The 19,828-nt window shown below is 38.3% G+C and overlaps 1 protein-coding gene across 2 annotated transcripts; it reads left to right on the top strand.

Annotated features, from left to right (window-relative positions):
• The first annotated feature begins 55 nt into the window (after positions 1-55).
• Positions 56-19,476, top strand: LOC102932940 (serine/arginine-rich splicing factor 5). 2 transcript variants are annotated; one of them, XM_037900293.2, is made up of 8 exons: positions 56-344; positions 4,346-4,489; positions 7,049-7,119; positions 7,864-7,959; positions 11,515-11,587; positions 16,058-16,131; positions 16,951-17,061; positions 17,998-19,476. In XM_037900293.2, the coding sequence occupies exons 2-8, from the start codon at positions 4,364-4,366 to the stop codon at positions 18,212-18,214; spliced, it is 768 nt and encodes a 255-aa protein (XP_037756221.1). In that variant the 5' UTR covers positions 56-344; positions 4,346-4,363; the 3' UTR covers positions 18,215-19,476. The 2 variants fall into 2 exon arrangements, with proteins under 2 accessions (XP_037756221.1, XP_037756220.1); XM_037900292.2 differs by having other exon boundaries at positions 213-344; positions 17,995-19,476.
• The last annotated feature ends 352 nt before the right edge of the window (positions 19,477-19,828 follow it).

Raw genomic sequence — 19,828 nt, 5'->3', positions numbered from 1 at the left:
CTCCGCCTTGTTTCTGCGTCACTTCCACGTCAGCCGCCACAGAAGGAACTCGACCAGCAGAGGGAGCTCCCAGGCTCCAGCGCTCAGCTCCTCTTCGCCTCGGTCCTACAACTCCCAGCGTGCAGTGCGCCGGCCGTTCCGCAGCGGCACGTCCAGGCGGCTGTGGGGGCGGGGCAATCCGGCGCGTTGCGTACTGGGAGGTGTAGTCTGGCGGAGGCGCGCCAATAGCAGGGTTCTGTGGTTGCCTCCTTCCTCTCGGGACTGGCGCCGCCATATTGCGGCGGAGGAGAGAGGCACCGTGCGCTGCGCTCCCAGGGTCTGGCTGGACCCAGCGGCCCCCACGGGTGAATATCCCCTCCCCGCGAGCCTGAGGGAGCCGGGGAAGGGGCGGTGGGGATGGGATGGATGGGGATGGGGGAGAAGGGATTTGGGAGGGAGCCGGAGGTCACGGTTGGGGGGGAGGGGCGGTACCTGATTTGTGTGTTGCGAAGTTGCGCAAACGGAGCGACTCACGAGCCCCGGCGTGACGCACCGAGAAGCCTGCGCGGCCTCTGCCACCTCGGGCAGGAGAGACCCTGCCCCTCCCCCTCCGCCTCGTGCTTCCCGCCCAGCGCCACCGGCCCTACCTGCCTCGCTGGGACCCGCCGTTCCGGTCTCCCCCCCTCCCCCCCCCCCCGGCCATTGCCGCTCTTCCCGCCGGCTCTGCTCTCCGCGGGGCTAGACGGTTGTTCCTTCTCTCTCTAGTTATTACTTGCTAAGCACATCGCAACGCCCCATTTCCCTGAGCCTGCTGTGCGGGGCCTGCTCTCCGGGGCTCTGTAAGTCAGCAGTGTGGCGATCTGTTTGGGGTTGTTTTTTTTAACCTCTTTTTGTGTGTTAGCAAGCAAGTTTGGTCTGTATGGCTTTTATCTGTGGCTGGGAAACATTAATCTTTGATATTTCAGTTCTTGACCTGTTCACTCTTCAAGAAATAGCAGCATCCGCTCTATTTCAGTTTATTAACCTCTCTTTCACCATGTTAGAGAACAAGTATGTAGCGGCGGCACAAGGCAATCTGTCAGTCTCTCTAGACAACACTTTAGTGTCTCCCCCTCCTACTATAAAAAGAAAAGGAGGACTTGTGGCACTTTAGAGACTAACAAATTTATTTGAGCATAAGCTTACGTGAGCTACGGCTCACTTCATCAGATGCATGAAGTGGGTGCCACAAGTACTCCTTTTCTTTTTGCGAAGCTTATGCTCAAATAAATTTGTTAGTCTCTAAGGTGCCACAAATCCTCCCTTTCTTTTTGCTGATACAGACTAATATGGCTGCTACTCTGAAACCCTCCCCCCATGTCACTCCAATTTGGACTTGGCCTGGCCTCCCCTCGTATCCTGACAGAGGGGTGATTGGCAGGGCCAAATTTGAGTAAATGGCCTTGGGCGTGCACACGCAGCTTGGGTTTGGCCCAGCCACCATTTTATTGTGACCAGGGCAAGGCATGGGCTAATATGCTAGCCTAGGCTGCTGCCCAGAAATCTGCCACCCCAAGCAACCGCCTAGCTTGCCTAGAGCTAGAAAGGCCCCTGCAAGTATATACCAATACTCTGTACCAAGAGGAATGCAAATACACAAATAAGGAATATCTCAACAATTAAAACTCACCATATTCACGTGTTCATATAAGATCTTATGATTTCCTGTTGCTGAGTTTTAAAAGAAGACACATACCTTGTTATCAGAAAGTTAACACCTAATGATAGTAGACGCACAGCCAGCATGATGTCTGAGAGTTAGTAGTTTTCTGTGGAAGTTGTTGTTTAAGGTGACTGGCAAAGTTGAAAACTTGCTACTGTAAGCGAGAGCTATCTAAGAGAGAGGAGGAGTATGCAAGAAAATGTACCAGCAAGGGACTGAAAGCAGGGCAAAGATGCCTGGCAATAGCAATCTGTGGGTCTGTCTTCCCTTTCGCTTGTTGAAAGGTTTGGAAGTGCTCATTGTCCCGTTTTACATTCTCAAGAGGGTGAGAAAGGGGCCCTTCCACTCCTGATTTATAATTCCTGACTGCTATCTCCCTTTGTGTATATGGCTGAACATACATGGAATCTTTGGAGGCAAGACTCAAGCCTTTTCTTTAGCATAGGTGTGTATGGGAGGGATGTTTTGTTTACCTGTTTGAGGTTTGTTGCCTTGTGTAAATGTTTTTAGTTAAAAGATTTCAGGTACAGAAACAAATAGTTAATAAACAATTGTGACTTTTTCTGGAGGTTTTCTACCTTTTCCAGAGAAGGATGGCAAAGACAGTTCCAAGCCAGAATAGGCCTTGATACTACAGTAAGCCTAGCGCAGGCAAACCTCTGCAGGGGCAGACCTCTGTCACTCCTTTAGACATTGTTTGATCTACCTAGGCACATTTCACTGTTAATCTGTTTTATTTTATTTTTTTAATTTGGGTTGATCAGATTTCTTAATATTCCTAGTTCTGAATCAAGAAATGTATTTTGGACATTTGAAAAAAGTACATGCCATTTAATTAAAATTCAAAAAATGGAATCCTTCTCTTCCTTTAAATCTTTCCTTATAAATGTGCTGCTTGTTGAAGCCTGTCAGTGCTACTCTATGTGAGATGTAAGTGGTAAATTACATTAACATAAAAAAAATTACATCTGAATTGCCCTTAGATTTCACCCCACGTGGTCATCTGGTATATTGTCCAAGTGGTATTATCTGTCTACTTTAGGGCCTACTCCTGTAACACTTTCATATACAAAAGGTCTACAGGATAGAACCCTATTATTTCAAGGTCCTCAGGGCAGAGACTGTCTGTTTTTATGATGTTGAGAATATTGGTGCAAAATAATCTTGGGTTAAACTTTACACAGTCACCTAAATTTAAACAGATGCACCCACACTTTGTTCAGAACAACAGCATTTCAGTTTTTAATAATAAAGTTGTTTGGATTGTTAAACCAATGTTAAAGCAGGAGGAGAATGGCCTGGGGAGAGAATTCATTCTTGTGGAAATCCACAAGTGAAAGGTCTAGTGGTAGTAGTGATGGGAAAATGCACTCCCCAAAGCTTTTTCTGCAAGGTGTCTCAAATTAGATACCCAAAATCACTAGTCAGTTTTGAAAATCTTGGTCCCTGATGTTAGACCTCCTTTCTGCAACTATTCAAATAGTTATCTCATGATGAGAAGTCACATCTAACTCTGTGGACTGGTAGAATGCTGCTCACAGCGAAATGCTTGCATCCTTCTTTTAAGGTGAAAATGCTTTATTGATATTTGGACTCATTTGATTAAAGTGTAACCTTAAGTACTGTGATCTTCAGAATGAAGTAATACTAACTGGGCTAAGAGTTATAAAATATGTCTATCAGATGGTACGTCATATTACTGTAATGTGGCTGTGCGGTAAAATGCACCTTTGGGTTCCATGTTTGCATCAATGGCTTCTATAGCCATTTTGTTTAGTTTACAAATAGAAAGCTGTTTCTTCTCATTACTAGTCCTGAGTTTTAAATTCACTTGGGCTTTTTTCTGGGATCCAAAGACTCTGCAGTTGGAACTTGGTTAACAATTCTGTTAATGATGTATGAGCCAGATTAGGCTTTAGATCACTACCAAATAGCTGGGTTGGCTCTGCAGGAACAAAACCAGTAAACAAACAGAAAAGCCCTTCTTTTCAGAAAAGTAACCAAAAATGATTCTGCATACACAGAAGGTGCAGATCTACTGAGTAACAGGGTTCCTTTTTGGTAACTTCAGATCATATCCACTGTTCAAAGAGGAGATAAAATTAGCATAACATTGTCTGATCAGTGAACTATGCAGCCATTGAAATACATAATTAATGCTGTATGTCCAATGCTCTTGCAATATTTTATATACAAAATATGTGAAAGCTTTGTAATTTATTAGTGTGCTTAAATTTCACAGGCTGTGCTAGTTGGAGCTGATGCCCCCAAACAGAAAACTAGTCCCTTGTTTCTCTGTAGCAGAAGAGCACTTCTCCAAGAGTGAATAATCTTACTCTGTAGTTAGTTTTCACATTTCTGTGATGCCCAAGTGCATTGCCTGATGCTGAAATAATTCCTTTATCAAAGGGCAGATATCAAGAAATATTTTTTATACTTTAAAAAACTACCTAAGAGTTATTCCATGTACATTCAACTTAAAACTGTAATAGAGAACTTCTCTCACTATAAAGAGGAATCATATTTCTAACATGGTTTGGATTTTGTTGTCTCGAGTATCTGATTTGACCAGGATTTCTGGGGCTTCATTTAGAAAGGACTCTGATTAAGCTATTTTTAGTTAATTACTCTGATGAATAATGCTAATTAACTGTTGTTTTACAGTTTCACCTTTAAACTAAAATGAGTGGCTGTCGTGTCTTCGTTGGACGTTTGAGCCCACATGCCCGGGAGCGGGATGTGGAGAAATTCTTCAAAGGATATGGACATATACGTGAAATCAATCTGAAAAATGGTTTTGGGTTTGTGGTAAGTATGTCCTCATGCTTCCTCTTTTATGCAATTACAGGCTCAGTTAGCTTAATAGCAGGCAGGGGACATCACTTAGGGAAGAAATGTTTGAGACTGTAATAGTTCCAATGGTGAAATGGAAAATGTTTGTGCTTTAAATTGCTTTTCATATGAGCTTAATTCAGATTTTTCCCACTCTAGGTTAGTTTTTGTTCAGCAGCAATTTTTTCCATGTTTCCATTTAAAACTGGATAAAATCCTGGCTCTGAATTCAGTGGGAGTTTTGCCATTGCCTTCAGTGGGGATCAGGATATCACTCCTTATTTTTGCGGACACTAACTACCCTGTAACGATTCACTTAAATGTAAAACTCAGCGGACTTTTGTCCTGGGGAAAAAAGATTGGGTTTTAAAAGGAATTGAAAGAAAAAAAGTTTATACTGCAGTTTTTACATTATTTTAGTGTTTCCAGTATCTTTGGCCATATCTCTAAAGCAGTGATACTTAGACCTCAGTGTTTCAGGAGCCAAATTAGTGATCAACATTACCCAAAAGAGCCACAGTAGTGTGAATTCATTGTTTCAGTTACTATAGTACTATATATTTAAACAGTATGATGGTAAATATTTAGGTTTTATATATATTATTCTCACAGTGAAATGACTAACCAAGTGTTATGAATCAATTGTAGTTGATAAAATAATATAGTAAAAGCATCCTGATGGGTTAATAACTTAGAGTGGTTAATAAATAAATCTCTCAGTTTTTTTAATACCATGTGCTACAAAGAGCTGTAGGAGACACATTAAAGAGCCACTTGCGGCTCTTGAGCGTCAGTCTGAGTATCACTGCTCTAAAGAATGGCTTGATACCAGTTGTTGCCAAAAATAGTTTTAAAAGTATTTTTCTATTGAAACCCCACAAATGAATGGAATTCCGTAGTTGTTCCACTCCTCCGTCTTCAATAGCCATCAAGCTACTAGCAAATTATAAAATTTAGCTCTATAAGAGCACTTTTCATCAGGGACTTTAAAGCACTTTAATGTACTAACAAACACCTTGGTATTCTCTGTTAGATAAGTAATATTCTCATTTTACATACTGGTGAACTGAGTAACAGAGATTAAGTAACTTGGCTGAAGTCACACAGCAAGTCTGTAGTAGAGCTATGAATAGAATCCATAACACCTGACTCTTGGTCTTCTGCTTTAACCATTAAGGGCCAGTATTCTTACTCAGTGTGTAGCATCTTAATGTGTGAAGGATTTCAGTGGACTATTCATAATGTAAGGTGCTAAGTAGTGTGAGTAAGGCGTTCATATTGTCTCTAAATTATTTTCTTCCACGAGATGTTCAGTTATTTTATCTGTTGTTATGAAAGCAGATTTTGCGTTAAGCATTCAAAATGCAAGTGCTGCTGGTCTTGCTTTCTGCTGTGGTGTCAATGAGCAATGCAACAGGAGGTACTAAAGAGCTAAAGCACTCTTAATACTGTTAAAACACATTTCATTGTGTATTTATTGCTTAAGTACAAGGCAAAAGAACTGATCATTTTTGAGATCATTTCATAGATTTTTTTTTTTTTAGATTAAATTTTATAGAATACAGTAAAGAAAGAGGATAAAGACACAATTTTTCAAACCATAGTGACCTAAAGTTAGGTACCTAAATAAGTGGCCTGGTATTTGTTTCTGAAACTCCTTGCACCTACATTCTAACCGAAGTCAATGGGAGATGTGAGTGCTAAGCACTGCAGAAACTCAGGAACATTCTTATTTAGGTACCCAGTTCTAGGGAAACTTTAAAATGTTGGCCTAAGTGAATTCCCCAAGGTAATCTATGACAGGGGTATGAATAGGAATCAGACTGCCAATCCTATACCCTAATTCCAACACTATCCTTCGTCCTCTGATAAGAATACACGGAATAAGGGACTGGTTAGCTCATCACATATCCATATAAAGGACCTGATGCTTGGGACTAACTCACTGTAGTGATCTTGGGACTAACTCACTGTAATTAATGGAGATACATTAGTGTAAATGAGAAGGAGAATAATTCTCAGTGTAAAAGTCCATAAATGTTCATCAGTTTTCACTGCGTTCTGCTTTAAGGATATAGATCTGCTAGTTGATGCTTGCTGCACTGCATAGTTCTTAAATATACACACATTTTTAAGAGGGTGTGGAAAAGAATGCTCTAGTGCAGGGGTAAGAAACCTATGGCACACGTGCCAAAGGGGCATGCGAGCTGATTTTCAGTGGCACTTACACTGCCTGGGTCCTGACCAACAGTCCAGGGGGCTCTGTATTTTAATTTAATTTTAAATGAAGTTTCTTAAACATTTTAAAAACCGTATTTACTTTGCATACAACAATAGTTTAGTTATATATTAAAGACTTATAGAAAGAGACCTTCTAAAAACATTAAAATGTATTACTGGCAAGTGAAACCTTAAATTAGAGTGAATAAATGAAGACTTGGCACACCACTTCTGAAAGGTTGCTGACCCTGCTCTAGTGGGAGATGTGATTGCATCATTATAAATCTGTGATGCTTATTCCTGTTTCTTTCCTAGGAGTTTGAAGACCATAGAGATGCTGATGATGCAGTTTATGAACTGAATGGTAAAGAACTGTGCAATGAAAGGTAAACTTCAAATATGCTTTTTCTAAAGCACTAAATGTTTTATACCCCAAATATGGTGCACTAGGCTCTGCTCCAACATCTTGTTCGGGTGGATCTCTGACCGATCTCCATGTAAGTGGAGGCGTCTGTTATCATGTCCTGATGCAAGACTGGGGGCCTTAGTTTGTATTGTAGCATAGAATTCAACTGCTTTTTTTTTTTTTTTTTTTTGGATAGAGATGTTAGGAATTTTGTGTTTTCCCTCCAATATATGTTATATGCCTCTTCCCCAGATGAATAGATGCAATCTTACCAGAAATGTCAAATCCATTCATTTCACTCTTCTTCTCCTCATTAGTCCATCTGTCACTTCTAGAAATTAATCAGAACCTCTTACCATATGTATGACTTATAAGAGTGCCAAACAGTCATTGTACATAAGAAACCAATAAGTTATCTTAATGAGCCAAAAAACAACTTGCATATTTATCTTAGACCATCAGTGTGGGCCTTTTCTTTTCACGGCCCTATACTCTTGTTCTTCCTTTCTGACTATTAAATCTAAACAGCAGACCTGAAGTAAATTTCATGGAAACATTATGAGTTAATGTTTTGGATGCTTATGAAATATCTGCCATTGATTCTGCTATGCTGTGTCAAATAAAAACCTAAGGGCAGGACCTCTCTTGATTCTGCATGTGTACTTTCTATTGAAAGGACTGAAGTGACTTAAGTAGTTATGGATTTTTTTCTCTCATGTTTAAGGGTTACAATTGAACATGCCAGGGCACGAAGAGGGGGAGGCAGAGGCAGATTTCCACAGCGGTTCAATTATTACCAGTCACGTAGCAGTGGACCTAGGTGAGTGATTTGATCTCAATTTACTGCATATAAAATAACTGGGGATGCACTGTGCTTAAAACATTGTTTTTTCTTCTTCCTGTTGGTGAAGAAGGGGAGCTCCACGTCCTTACATACCATTGAGCAGGGCTTCTCAAACTGGGGGTCAGGACCCATCAGGGGGGTTGTGAGGTTATTACATGGGGGGTCACAAGCTGTCAGCCTCTACCCCAAACCCCCGCTTTGTCACCAGCATTTATAATGGTGTTAAATATATAAAAAAGCCTTTTTAATGTATAAGGATTGTCGCACTCAGAAGCTTGCTATGTGAAAGGGGTCACCAGTACAAAAGTTTGAGAACCACTGCCATTGAGGAACCCAGTACTGATACCCCTGTACCTTGTAGCCATTATTTTTCTGGCTGAGGAGGACAAGATGGGGCACCTTTGAGCCAATCAGTGCTGCTCCTTAATTGACTTGAGGGATTTGCTGTTAGCAACTTGAGTGGCCCCTCTGTACCCCACTGCTAGTGAACACACTGTACTGTGCTTGCACTCCATACTGGCCTGTGTGATGCTGAGTACTAACACTGTGCCACTGGGTTGGCCTGTTCTTTTTTGGGCTTTTTCCTAACATAACTAGGTAGCTAATTACAGATGTCAAGTCAGTATAATGACTTCTTTTGAAACCAATAGAAAATCTTAAGTGTTAATTGACATTGTCTGAAACTGCCAATACAAAGTTGCATGAGTCAGCAAGGAAAGAAGTCATAAATACTTCCCAGTATGTATCTGTCGCAAAACCTTTTGTGATTCATATTGGAAAACCAACTTTATATTTTAAAAAATATTGTGATTAAAAAACTCTGGGAAGGTTATTCATTTTTTAATATTAAGATCATGTTTCTCTCAACTGGGGCATCTCTCTACCTAAGCAATGTGTCATGGGTTTAATATTACTGTACAGCAATGGTTCTTCAGCATAAATTCTGTGAACCATTTTACTTGAAAGTTTCTCTGGTGGACCATCTAACCTACCAAGGTTCCAAATTTCCCATTGTCGGGTTCTAAAAAGTTTAATTCAGTAAACACTGGGATGGGGTCTCACAGATCATGGTAAGAACCGGTATCGTAGGAACAAAGTGCTAGCATAACACCCATCAGTATAAAAGTACAAAAAGGCAAAGGTTGCTGATTGAAAAGAAAGTGACCCCCTAAAGGACAATCTCTGTCCATGGATGGAATCTAAAAACAGTTACGGTACAGACTACATGTATCTACTACATATGCTGGATATACAGTATGTGTGAAAAAGTATTACTTTGAATTATTTAATGAGATAATGATCTTTATATATTTTGATGATGGATTTTTCTTAAATGGTAAATTTTGCAGAGTTAGTTAAATGACACAGCAACACTTTGTTTTTTACTTTAAATTGTTATTTCTAAAGTAAACCATTTGAACTGATGTATTATGTAATAGAATTAGTAACTGTGGACTATGCAGAGTAGTTTTTGAAAGAAGGATAAACATTTCACTGAAATATAATTCTTAACCTCTCTGCAGTTGTTTCAGAGGCAGAGTTCCTTCCAACCACAGACCAGTAAAATCTGGGGCATCTAATTTGCATATGCAAGTATGCTAATTAGATTCTTTTTTCTTTAGCGGCAGTGACCTTGATGCGGTAGGATTGATCCGAGGTCCAGGCTAAAAGTGAACTTTTAAAGTAGGAAGTGTGATTGAAGGTCGTGGGCATCTGACGTTGTGGCCATGTTCATGACGTCAGACACCCGGTGCCAGACAGGAAGAGACTACCGTTTGAAATAATGAAAAAATGGGACTCAGCCTGCCAGTTTTGGGACTCTGGGACTTCTGCTTAAATGCTCTGAAGATCTGGATGTTCTGAAAAAAATTGGGACACTTTGAGGTATGCGCTGAAATCAAATTACCTATGCTTCAGTGTACAAATCAGTACACACCATTAGGGTTACATTTTATGGGATGAGGTGTGGCATTGAAAGAACCATAACACTGAGTGATTCCGGCATCTAGACTGAACAAATTAACTTAAGGTGTGACCCCAATGATGTGTATTAATTTTCTATCAATCATAATTTTTTCATAACAGTAAGCAGGTTTTTGTGCCAGTTCAAGTAAAATTTTACACACATACGCGCGCGCACACTAGACAGTTCTTCTCTGTATTAATGTCATTTCATATGCACCTCGTGTGAGAGTGAAAGGACAGACTAGGAAGCAGTGACAATTGGTTTATCTATCCAAAACTGAGAGAGCATGAAATGGTGTCATTGGGTGTACTTAGTACTACAGTAAGCACCCAAGTCTGTTTCATTTGAAAACTATAACTAAATACAAGGATGCCCACAGTAGCAGTACAACCTATTTGAATTGTGGTTGTGTGAGACATAAATTTGAAGGGATGAAAAAAATGTTCTCAGTCATCTGATTGGCTTAAATTGCTATCAGTGCTTTGTAACTATCTTGATAACCCTTACCAGAAACAGCTGGGTGGAAGAACAATAGGTGGAAAACATTTATCTTCTCAGTGTACTGTTCTCCCACCGTTCTGATAGAAGTCCAACATAACACCATTAATAGAATTGTACATTATCTTTTCAAAAGCCAGTGTGCTTTTTCCAAACTCCCCAATGGTTCTCAAACCCTCTAATAGAGTTGTTGGGATTGGGAGCACTAATTGCCTGTTAGGGACTTCCTCTCCCACTCTCCCCCCTCTCAATCCCCCATAACTCGCAATCAGACCTTTTCTTCATGTTCCTTTTTATACAAATAGATATATATTTTAAACCAAGTTTAGCTTCTTTAAAAAAACAAACAGTTAATCAATATTCATTAAAAACTACTATATAGTAATTATAGTAATTCCTTTCGGTAACGTTTCATGGTATGAACACTTCTTTTTATTCACAATCAAAGTGCCACTGCCACTTGTATGCAACCAGTTGGCTTCATGTTGTGTTTCTTGAAGTCAGAATATTCTGACCCATAAGAAACTGCCATAGGGGCACATTGGCATATCCAAATATTAGCAAGTACTTGGGAATTGAGAACCATTGGGCTAAATTGTCTTAAGATGTTTGCATGAGTCTCTTTGACTTCAAAAGACAGAATTTAGCCCCTTGTCAGCAAAGAAGTAATTACACCTTCAGTAGGAGTGGCCTCCAGAGGCAATATGTTTGACCAAAGCCATTAGAGTACTTAGATATACTTTTTTGATCTGAACTAATTTAATGAAAATAAATTAGTCTTCAGTAGACCTGAAAATGACATCTATATTGACTGCCTGGGTGTAAAGTTCTTCCAGCAAAATACTAACTTATTGCTAATGTCAGCACTTCCACTCTTATAGTGGGTATATGCTTTTAAATATAGTATAAGAGTTAACCAGGGAGAATCTAATCTGCAATCCATCTGTAAGGAAAGTAATTAGTATTTAACTCCATCAGCAAACTGTCAGAACACATGAGTTTGTGTGTAAGAGTTTTAAATACTCTGCTTTGGGGAAATGTATTTTATTGTCTCTGAATTCTTATAGCTGGTATGGACCTCCTGTTCGTACTGAACACAGAATTATAGTTGAAAACCTTTCTTCACGGATCAGCTGGCAGGTGAGTTAGATTTCAGTCTTTTTTATCTTTAATACATGATTTTATTCAGAGCATTTTATTTTCCTGCCCTTAAGGAGGCAGTTTGCAATCTAATCTTGTATTAAAGCCATAATAAATATTTAATTTTTATTAAAAGTTTAAAAAAGTGCTTGAATTATATACTCCAACGTTTAAGAGTAACTAATTTTCAAAACTGTACAAATAGGTATCATAGTTGACATTTTGTAGTTGGGAGGCTAGTGGTTCTTGCCTTATTTTCAGCTGGTGATACTTTGGATTATCTTTTAATTTGGCATTACATTTGTAACCTCTAAATCATTAATCAGTTTACTAGGATGGAATATTTGAGATTTCCACACCTTTGAGTTTACATTTTTGTTCTGAATGAAACTTGTAGTCTTTTTTTTAATTGCACTAAACATTTTTTTGAGGTGGACCATGATTAAGAATCCATTAATACTGCATGAATAAAGCAAATTCCAAGAAAGCCACTTAGACATAGTGTACTTACTGCAGGGGTTCAGATAAACTCTTTTAAAAATTCTTTTTAAAGCTATATCACTGCATTTGTGATGTCTACAACTTTTTCTAATCTTTAGCTGGCTTAAAAAGAATGACCACATGATCACTGTTTTTATATTAATGTGTATGTTGTTTCTAATATACCCATTATAAGGAATTCACTTTTCTTTGTGGGCCTTGTAACAGAAATATCTATTGCTAAGCCCATACTACTTACAAAAGGTAGAATCAACAAGTGAGGTTTATTTTTTTTTTAAAAGACACCACGTTAATGATCATAGATGGATTTTGTTTGTATATTGAAGAGACGGACATGGATAGATTGTGTTAGTTTAAGGCTCTGGTCTCTGCAACAAGATCTGCAAGGGCAAACATTCTGTGCCTGTCTGGAGTTTCACTAATGTTAATGATGCTTCATGAGGGTGCAGGGGTCCACCCATGTGGATCTGGTGGCAGAATTAGGGCTTAAGTCTGCAAAGCTTTGTGCCATCCTTTCATATGGAAAGCACAGTATTTGATTATATGATTCTATTATTAAATAAACCTCTGATCAGTTTTAAACTTTTGATTCAGCAGACAAGTGGACTTCATCTAAATCCCTCTAGTATATACTACACAACTACTCTGTATATGAAGCTCTAAAAATCACTGATCTTGTAGAGGTAACATTGAGGAAGGGGTAAAAGCTATAATGGAGTCTTGAGGAAAGCCATAATTTAATGGAGGTGTTTACATTAAAATTAATTTACAGCTTGGAAATTGGATCTTGCAATAACTTTTACTTTTGAATATTTGTAATGGCTTTATTCCTAGTAATTACATGTTAGATTTACATCATCTTAATTCAGATTCACCATAATAAATCTTTTGTGGTTACCTGAGCACGTGAACATATCCATACCTAAAAGTTCGTGGCAAAATTCCTTGAATGCTTAACATGAAAGTTGAGAATATTCTGACACATTTTGCAAGTGCTAAGTACACTAGCACTAAGCACTCCTGACCAGCTTTGCACTTTGTAGGCTTAGTGTGAAATTTCTGTGAATCTTGACACTAGTCCATTAGAGATGATTTAAGGAGGACAATGTGCCATTTCTTCTAGATTTGTGGAGGTATACAGTTAAAGTGCTTGGTAAGCTAAAAGTGTAACAAATTATAGCAAAACTGTTTTAAGACAATTGCTTCTCTATAAAATGTTACAATTTAAAGTAAAATTCCCTGTACAAATGTAGTTTAATTTTGCAGCCATAATACATCAGAATTTGTTAGCTATTAAACATTAAGTAGTAGTATACTATTAATATGATTGATGAGACTAGAAATATGATAGTCACCAAAATACTGGATTCTAGATTATCCCAGGACAAGTTCTGGTCTTCATCTCCCTTTGAGAAACTAGCTGTCTTGAATGAAATAGATACAATACCTTGCCTTCAAAACTTGTGGGCATCTGGATGTGTAGCTCCCCAAAATTTGAGACAGGTTTATATTTGTCTGCTTTTAAAGCGGCACGTTCAGATGCTAGAAATAGTTAAAATGTGTGTCCAGATCACATTCTTCCCCCCCCTCCCCCCCCCCCCGGCCCATTTTATGTCTCCAAGTGTGTTTAAAGCCAAACAACCAGTAATTTTAATCACCTGTGGTTATGACAGTGCGAATTTGTTACGACTGGCTTCCCATCAACACTACCAGTTCTCCCAAAAATAAATGATAGTTGAAGTTGATAGCTGATCTGATAATAGATCTGTGATTGCTAAAAGAAAAGTAAAAGCCATGTCGTCTTAGGACAGTTTTAATGTGTACGTTTATTCTTTTTCACAATTTTCTGTTTTTTAAAAAATACATGGTCTATTAAATCTTTAATTGCTGAGGAACACAATGATATATTTTTGTGAGTGAGGTGAAACCAAACATTAACCCTCATGAATGGTCAGATTTCATTGCTGGTTTTTTTTTGTTTGTTTTTTAATATAAGAGATTAGTTTAGGTAGTTTTAAGACCTTCTGTTGGTTGAAGGAGAGCAGCGTCCTAAATTTCCTACATATATATATGTGTGTGTGTGTACGTACACACACACACACACACACACATATACACACACACACGAACGTATTTCTTCTCTCTTCAAATAATATTCTTAGTGTCTCAGTCGTATCTTCTTGTTCTGTTACACAGTTTTTTATGGCCATGATCCTTAGCAAATCAGAGTTTAAATATTAAGCATTTGTTTGGATGGCTCAAAATTTTAGAACCTAAAACAACTTAACTTAGAATACAAATCTGTGTGATTGCCTTACTTAATTTCCTTTTCTTAGCAGCACTTCTAAATTAGAGCATTTTGTTCTAGATCAAGAAAACCTTTGATTTATTAATAACAAATGTATAGTTTTAAACTTGTTGGGTGAAATCCTCGCCCCACTGAAGTCCATGACAAAACTCCCATTGACTTCAGTAAGGTCAGGATTTCACCCTTTATCTCTGAATTACTGTACATGTGTTTAGTTTGCAGTAATGGTTTTTAAATGTGGCTATGGATCATATATTAAATGTGGTAACTGAATGAGACTGTTTGGGTTTTTAAGCATTTTAAACAAGAAAAAGTATTCACTGTTTTGCAGCCTAATGTGTAATTTGGATGCTCACTTTTAGAACTAAATTGTTGAGCTTTATTAAGCATTAAACTGAGTCTTCCGTATGCTGTAGCAAATGTTCTAAAGTTTATTTCTTAGCTTTTTGTTTGTATTTTTTTCTCAAACATATTTCTAACCAAGTGCATTTTGAACCTCTTTTAACAGCCTTGCTTTGGGTTAACCCTCGTTTCTCTTGTGTGGAGGAGAGAGAGCCCAAGAGTTTGGGGTTTCTAGTGGCTGAAATTCTAGGGCTTGGCCTGTTCTGAATTTTCCTTTTGGTTCCTATGACACTCCTGTTTTGGCGATCTAGATCTTGGTTTGTCCAGGTTTGAGCTCGATTTGGCTAGCACAGGTCAGCCGCAGGTTCTGTATCCACTTCCGGATGTTGTCAAGTATTTTCAGGGTCTCTGGTACATCCCCCTGAAGCGTATTGCTATGAGCCATTCCTCTGCCCTTCTCATGTAAGGCAGTTCCTCTTGGCCAGCTAGGTATTGGACAAGCGACTGTTTACTTAAGGTACCTGCTTATATCATCTGACCACTTGTGGTATGTTGCGGTAAGTAGCCTTGGGCTATAAAATGCGCAATATTATTTGGAGAATATATTGTTTTTAAGTTTGCAAATAACTTTTAAATATAATTGTACTTATCTTTTTAATCACCTGTAACATTATTTGTTCACTTCGTTTTATCACATTGCGGGGCAAGTAAACATGCTATAGTGTATGTTCAGTCTCTGTTGACATTAAATACAAGTATCTCTTTTGAAATAACACTGAGGTTGTGACACAGACTGGTGAAAGCCAGAAAAATCAGAGTTAAGACAGATTCTCCTCTTGTAACTCTGAATATTCTGCTGTTTGTCAGTTTGTTACAATCTTAGCATTAATTAAACATAGACATTTTTCATTTAATTTTTGTGTGTGTAGCTTTAAGTGGGGGTGGAGGAGAATATGCATGTAGGCAATTTTAAATATGCAAGATTCTCATTTAAATGAGGTTTTCCAAAATAGCCTTTATGGTCAGTTGTAAAAGTTTGCATTTAATATCCTATAACTCCTTATCTGGTATAGTTACAATGTTAATTAATGCTTTAATTGCTGCACCATGTTTTCATAAGAGCTGCTTTTGGGATATGGGCTTAATTTAAAAGCAATAATTTGTTTTTATTATTGTAATTGTTACTAAGTAGGCTGAGTTTCAAAAGAAGTCTAAATGCAAAAATTATAACCTGTCTAACAGAGAACTTTACTTTTTTGACTTACAGATAGCTTGTTAGTGTATTTCGTGTTTAAGCTGAATTGTAATTTTTACTGCAGGACTTGAAAGATGTCATGAGAAAGGCAGGAGAGGTGACTTATGTGGATGCGCACAGAAACAACAGGAATGAAGGGTAAATCCATATTTGTGTATAAATCTGGGCAATACCAGGATAATGATGATCCAATCTTCCTGCTATTTCAAAGTGTAAAAATCACCATACTTAGAGCTAAGGTACTGTTCTTGTTCACGAATTTCCTTTTAGGGAACTTTTGTGCAAATTTTGACTGTCCATAAACATATGCTAAGGGACTTGTTGCGGGTAGCCCAGGGAAAAGGAAGCATGGCGGGAACATTATTATTTTCTGGTGAATCTCTATTGCCAGAATAACTCCTTGAGGCCCATTGCAGACAGGTGCAACTTAAAGCAGCCCTGATAACATGTTTGGGGAAGAGAGGTGAAAATGAGGCCAACTAAAGAAAGGAATTATATTTACTGCTAAAGTTCTAAGGAGGGGGCAGACTTGGCCCATTTGTATTTCTTCTTCCCGGAAAAGCTTAAGCTATATCTTGAAATCCTTCAGAATTTTGCCCAAATAAGGAATGAAGAGCAGGCAGATCCTCAGGTGTGCTATACATTGTCATAGCTCCATTAACTCCCAGCTGATGTACAGCAGCTGAGATCTGCCCCCAAGTGATGACTTCAGGAGTTTTCCTTTTATCATTCAATGTGATTTAAGATGAGTGTGGGCATTGGAGGTGGTTAGGATTGTTTTGTCAGTGTCAGTCCTGTGATTAAGCTAGAAAATCAGTTTTAACGAGTTAAAACCTGAGCATATAGATTTAAAAAAACACAAACCACCCACTCTAATGAATACAAAATCTTTTTTTCCTCTGCTTTCCTCCATTCTCCCCCATAACTTAATTTTTGTGACTTCCTGATGATCCGTAGTGTTGTGGAGTTTGCATCATATGATGATATGAAGAGTGCATTGGACAAGTTGGATGGCACTGAGCTCAATGGGCGCAAAATTAAATTAATTGAAGATCGCAAATCACACAGGTATGTCGTCTGGCCTGGCAGTTCTGTAGGTTGGTATCAGCACTGCCAAGAACTGTGCCATGCTGTTGAAGTATTTAACTCCTTTGCTGTCATTTGCAATACCACAGTACAAAACCAGTTTCCAGCAGTAGATATACTATAAAGTGTTTCAAACAAAATTTTAATTCAGAAAAGATGGATTTTTAGTACAGATTTGAGTTTTATTTGCCATATTTTTGGTGGAGAGACGATTTTATAAATAATAAAAATCTGATGTTTCTCTAAATGGGCAAAATGAAAGAGGTTCCATCCAAAATTTGGCCCACATTAAAATGGTTATAATTTATTAGAAAATTTCCTCCAAATCTTTTCAGATTCTTTCCATTATTCAATCTTCAGGAATTTTGCAAAACTGCCTTTCTGGTGAGACCCAGTAAAAAGCAACTAATTAATGTATGTTTTTAAAGCTGTTCTGACTTTTAAATTTTTAAATGTAATAAAAACGTATGTTAATTTCAACATAATCTATACAAAAATCTGTCTTGTTAAATGGAAAAAGATTGACAGCAGAACAAGGGATGCAATTTTCAAATCTTTGAGTTTGCAGAGCTCTTCATTTTAATATCTTCCTGGGGTCCCAAGAATAGTACCTAATTTACATACGCTTTTCTAGGGGGGAAGAATGACTAGTGTGATCTTGTGCTTCCTTTTTTCGTGATAGATGAGTAAAAATTGCTTGCATATCCCAAGTTTTAGTTGACAAGGATCTTACAAATGATGGAGAGTAAAAAAGAAACGCAATACCTGAAGTGATTGAATGTTTTGTGCAGTGCTTTGAGTTCTGTAGATGGAAATGTTATGGGTGCAAAGTAGCTTTTTTAAAAATAGTTAACATCCATTTAAATTCTTAATTTAAAAATATTCCAGAGTAAGACCTTTTATATTTTTTCCCAGAAGCAGGTCTCGTTCAAGAAGTTACTCAAGATCTCGCAGCAAGTCCAAGTCTGCAAGATCTTCCAGGTCAACCAGTAGGTCTCGCTCTCGCAGTCGTACGCCTGACAAAAAATACTCTCAGAAGAGCCACCACTCTAGCGTGCAGCCTTCTTCTCCATCTCCCCGTTCCTCCAAGAAAAAATCTCGTTCTCGGTCGAGCTCTGCTGAGAGCCGTAGTTAGTGTATTCCAAAAGATGTGCCAGTGTGTTTAATTTCTGAGTCATATTTCCCTAAAAGCTTGAGACAAATTACAAACAAGGGGGGTGGGGGGGAAGAGTTAACATGATGAGGGGCTAACCACCTTTTTCATTACCAAAATGCATGTCATCAAATAGGCTGCAGCACATATAACAGGCCTTCTCTGTCTCTGTGAGGAGTGAAGTTGTGGGAGGGGAGGTGGGGGCGGGGTTGCCAATTGACAAAACAAAATATTGTATTATTAGTAAACAATATTTCTCACCTAGTTGCACCACGTACACATAATGTTAGGTTTCAGGTTGAGGCCATACATTGCATTTTTTTCAGAACAGCATATTTGTATTAGCTTTTGTTGATACTGAATCTATAGAACCTGAAGTGTAGATTTTATTCATTAGTCAGACTCCTATGGCTGTATTTTTTTTTGTAAGTAGATAACTGAATTCTTTTAGTGGCTTAATATTTGGTTCACCCCCATTGCTGGGCTGAACTGGCTATTAAATTCCAGCTTTAAGAGGTCTCAGATAACATTTGCAGTATATAGGTGTTCTTTACTACTTGTCAGCACACTACTGGCTGTTTAGGTAGTTAGTGAATCAATATGTTAACCCCTTGGTGAAGGAGTAAGGATTTCCTGTTACAGTGGGACATACCATGACCAGATGACAAAGGATTATCAGGATTTTCTTTCCAGTTAGTGAGATTTCCAATATGATGGTGTAGGAAAGAGTGAGGAGGCCCTCATTTGACAGATGAATCCATTAGAGAAATTGCATCAGATACACAAGTCTCTCTATGTATTTCCTGGTTTTTAATATGTTTATAAAGGCAGCATAGCTTTCATATCCACAACAAGAATATGATGCTAAATACCATGAACAGGTGTGACTAGTGATCATCAAAATGGCTGATGAAGGGGAAGTTTATTTTAGAACATGACAGCAGCAAAAATTCCCAGTAAAAGTTTAGTTAAGGTTATGACAGGAAAATTTGGTAATGTCTGAGAGTAAAGAGAGGATATCTTCTTTAAATTTACTGAATGTGCAATAGTTTTGATTAATAGGTATTTCTACTGCAGATAGTATTGTAGGTTCTTTTAGTTTATTGTGATTAGTATTTTTCTGGCTTTTGAATAGTTAAAAGAAGGGGAATCTTGTTGGAAAAAGTTTGTAAATCAAACCCCAAGGCATACTTATGTTAAATGTACCAGTCTTAGTACAATAAACAAGTGTCTTTACCTGCTTAGCTCACTGAGTGGAGGAGTTTGACACCTTAGTGCTGGTACTGCTCACTTTGTAAAGCCTTTGTGAGGCTTTTGTTCTGTCACAAAATCATTTTCTTTTATAAAAACATACGTTCTCATGAAAGCTAACAAAACACAAACTAGAAACAAAGTGCTACATTTTTGTCATTAGACCCTTTGTGATGTGAGGAAAGTAGGCCTTAGGGTTTTACTGTTATGGCCATCTGATGGCTGTACAGTAGCCTATGTGAAATGAGTTAAAGGCAAATGGTAGTGTAAGTATGGTTCTTACCCATGTCCGATGACTATCAATCTCAGCAGAAAGGCCATAGCCACTGAATTACCCCATCACCC

Source organism: Chelonia mydas, chromosome 6 (assembly GCF_015237465.2).
Source record: "Chelonia mydas isolate rCheMyd1 chromosome 6, rCheMyd1.pri.v2, whole genome shotgun sequence".
Classification (NCBI taxonomy): domain Eukaryota; kingdom Metazoa; phylum Chordata; order Testudines; family Cheloniidae; genus Chelonia; species Chelonia mydas.
This window is presented reverse-complemented; position numbering and strand designations above follow the sequence as displayed.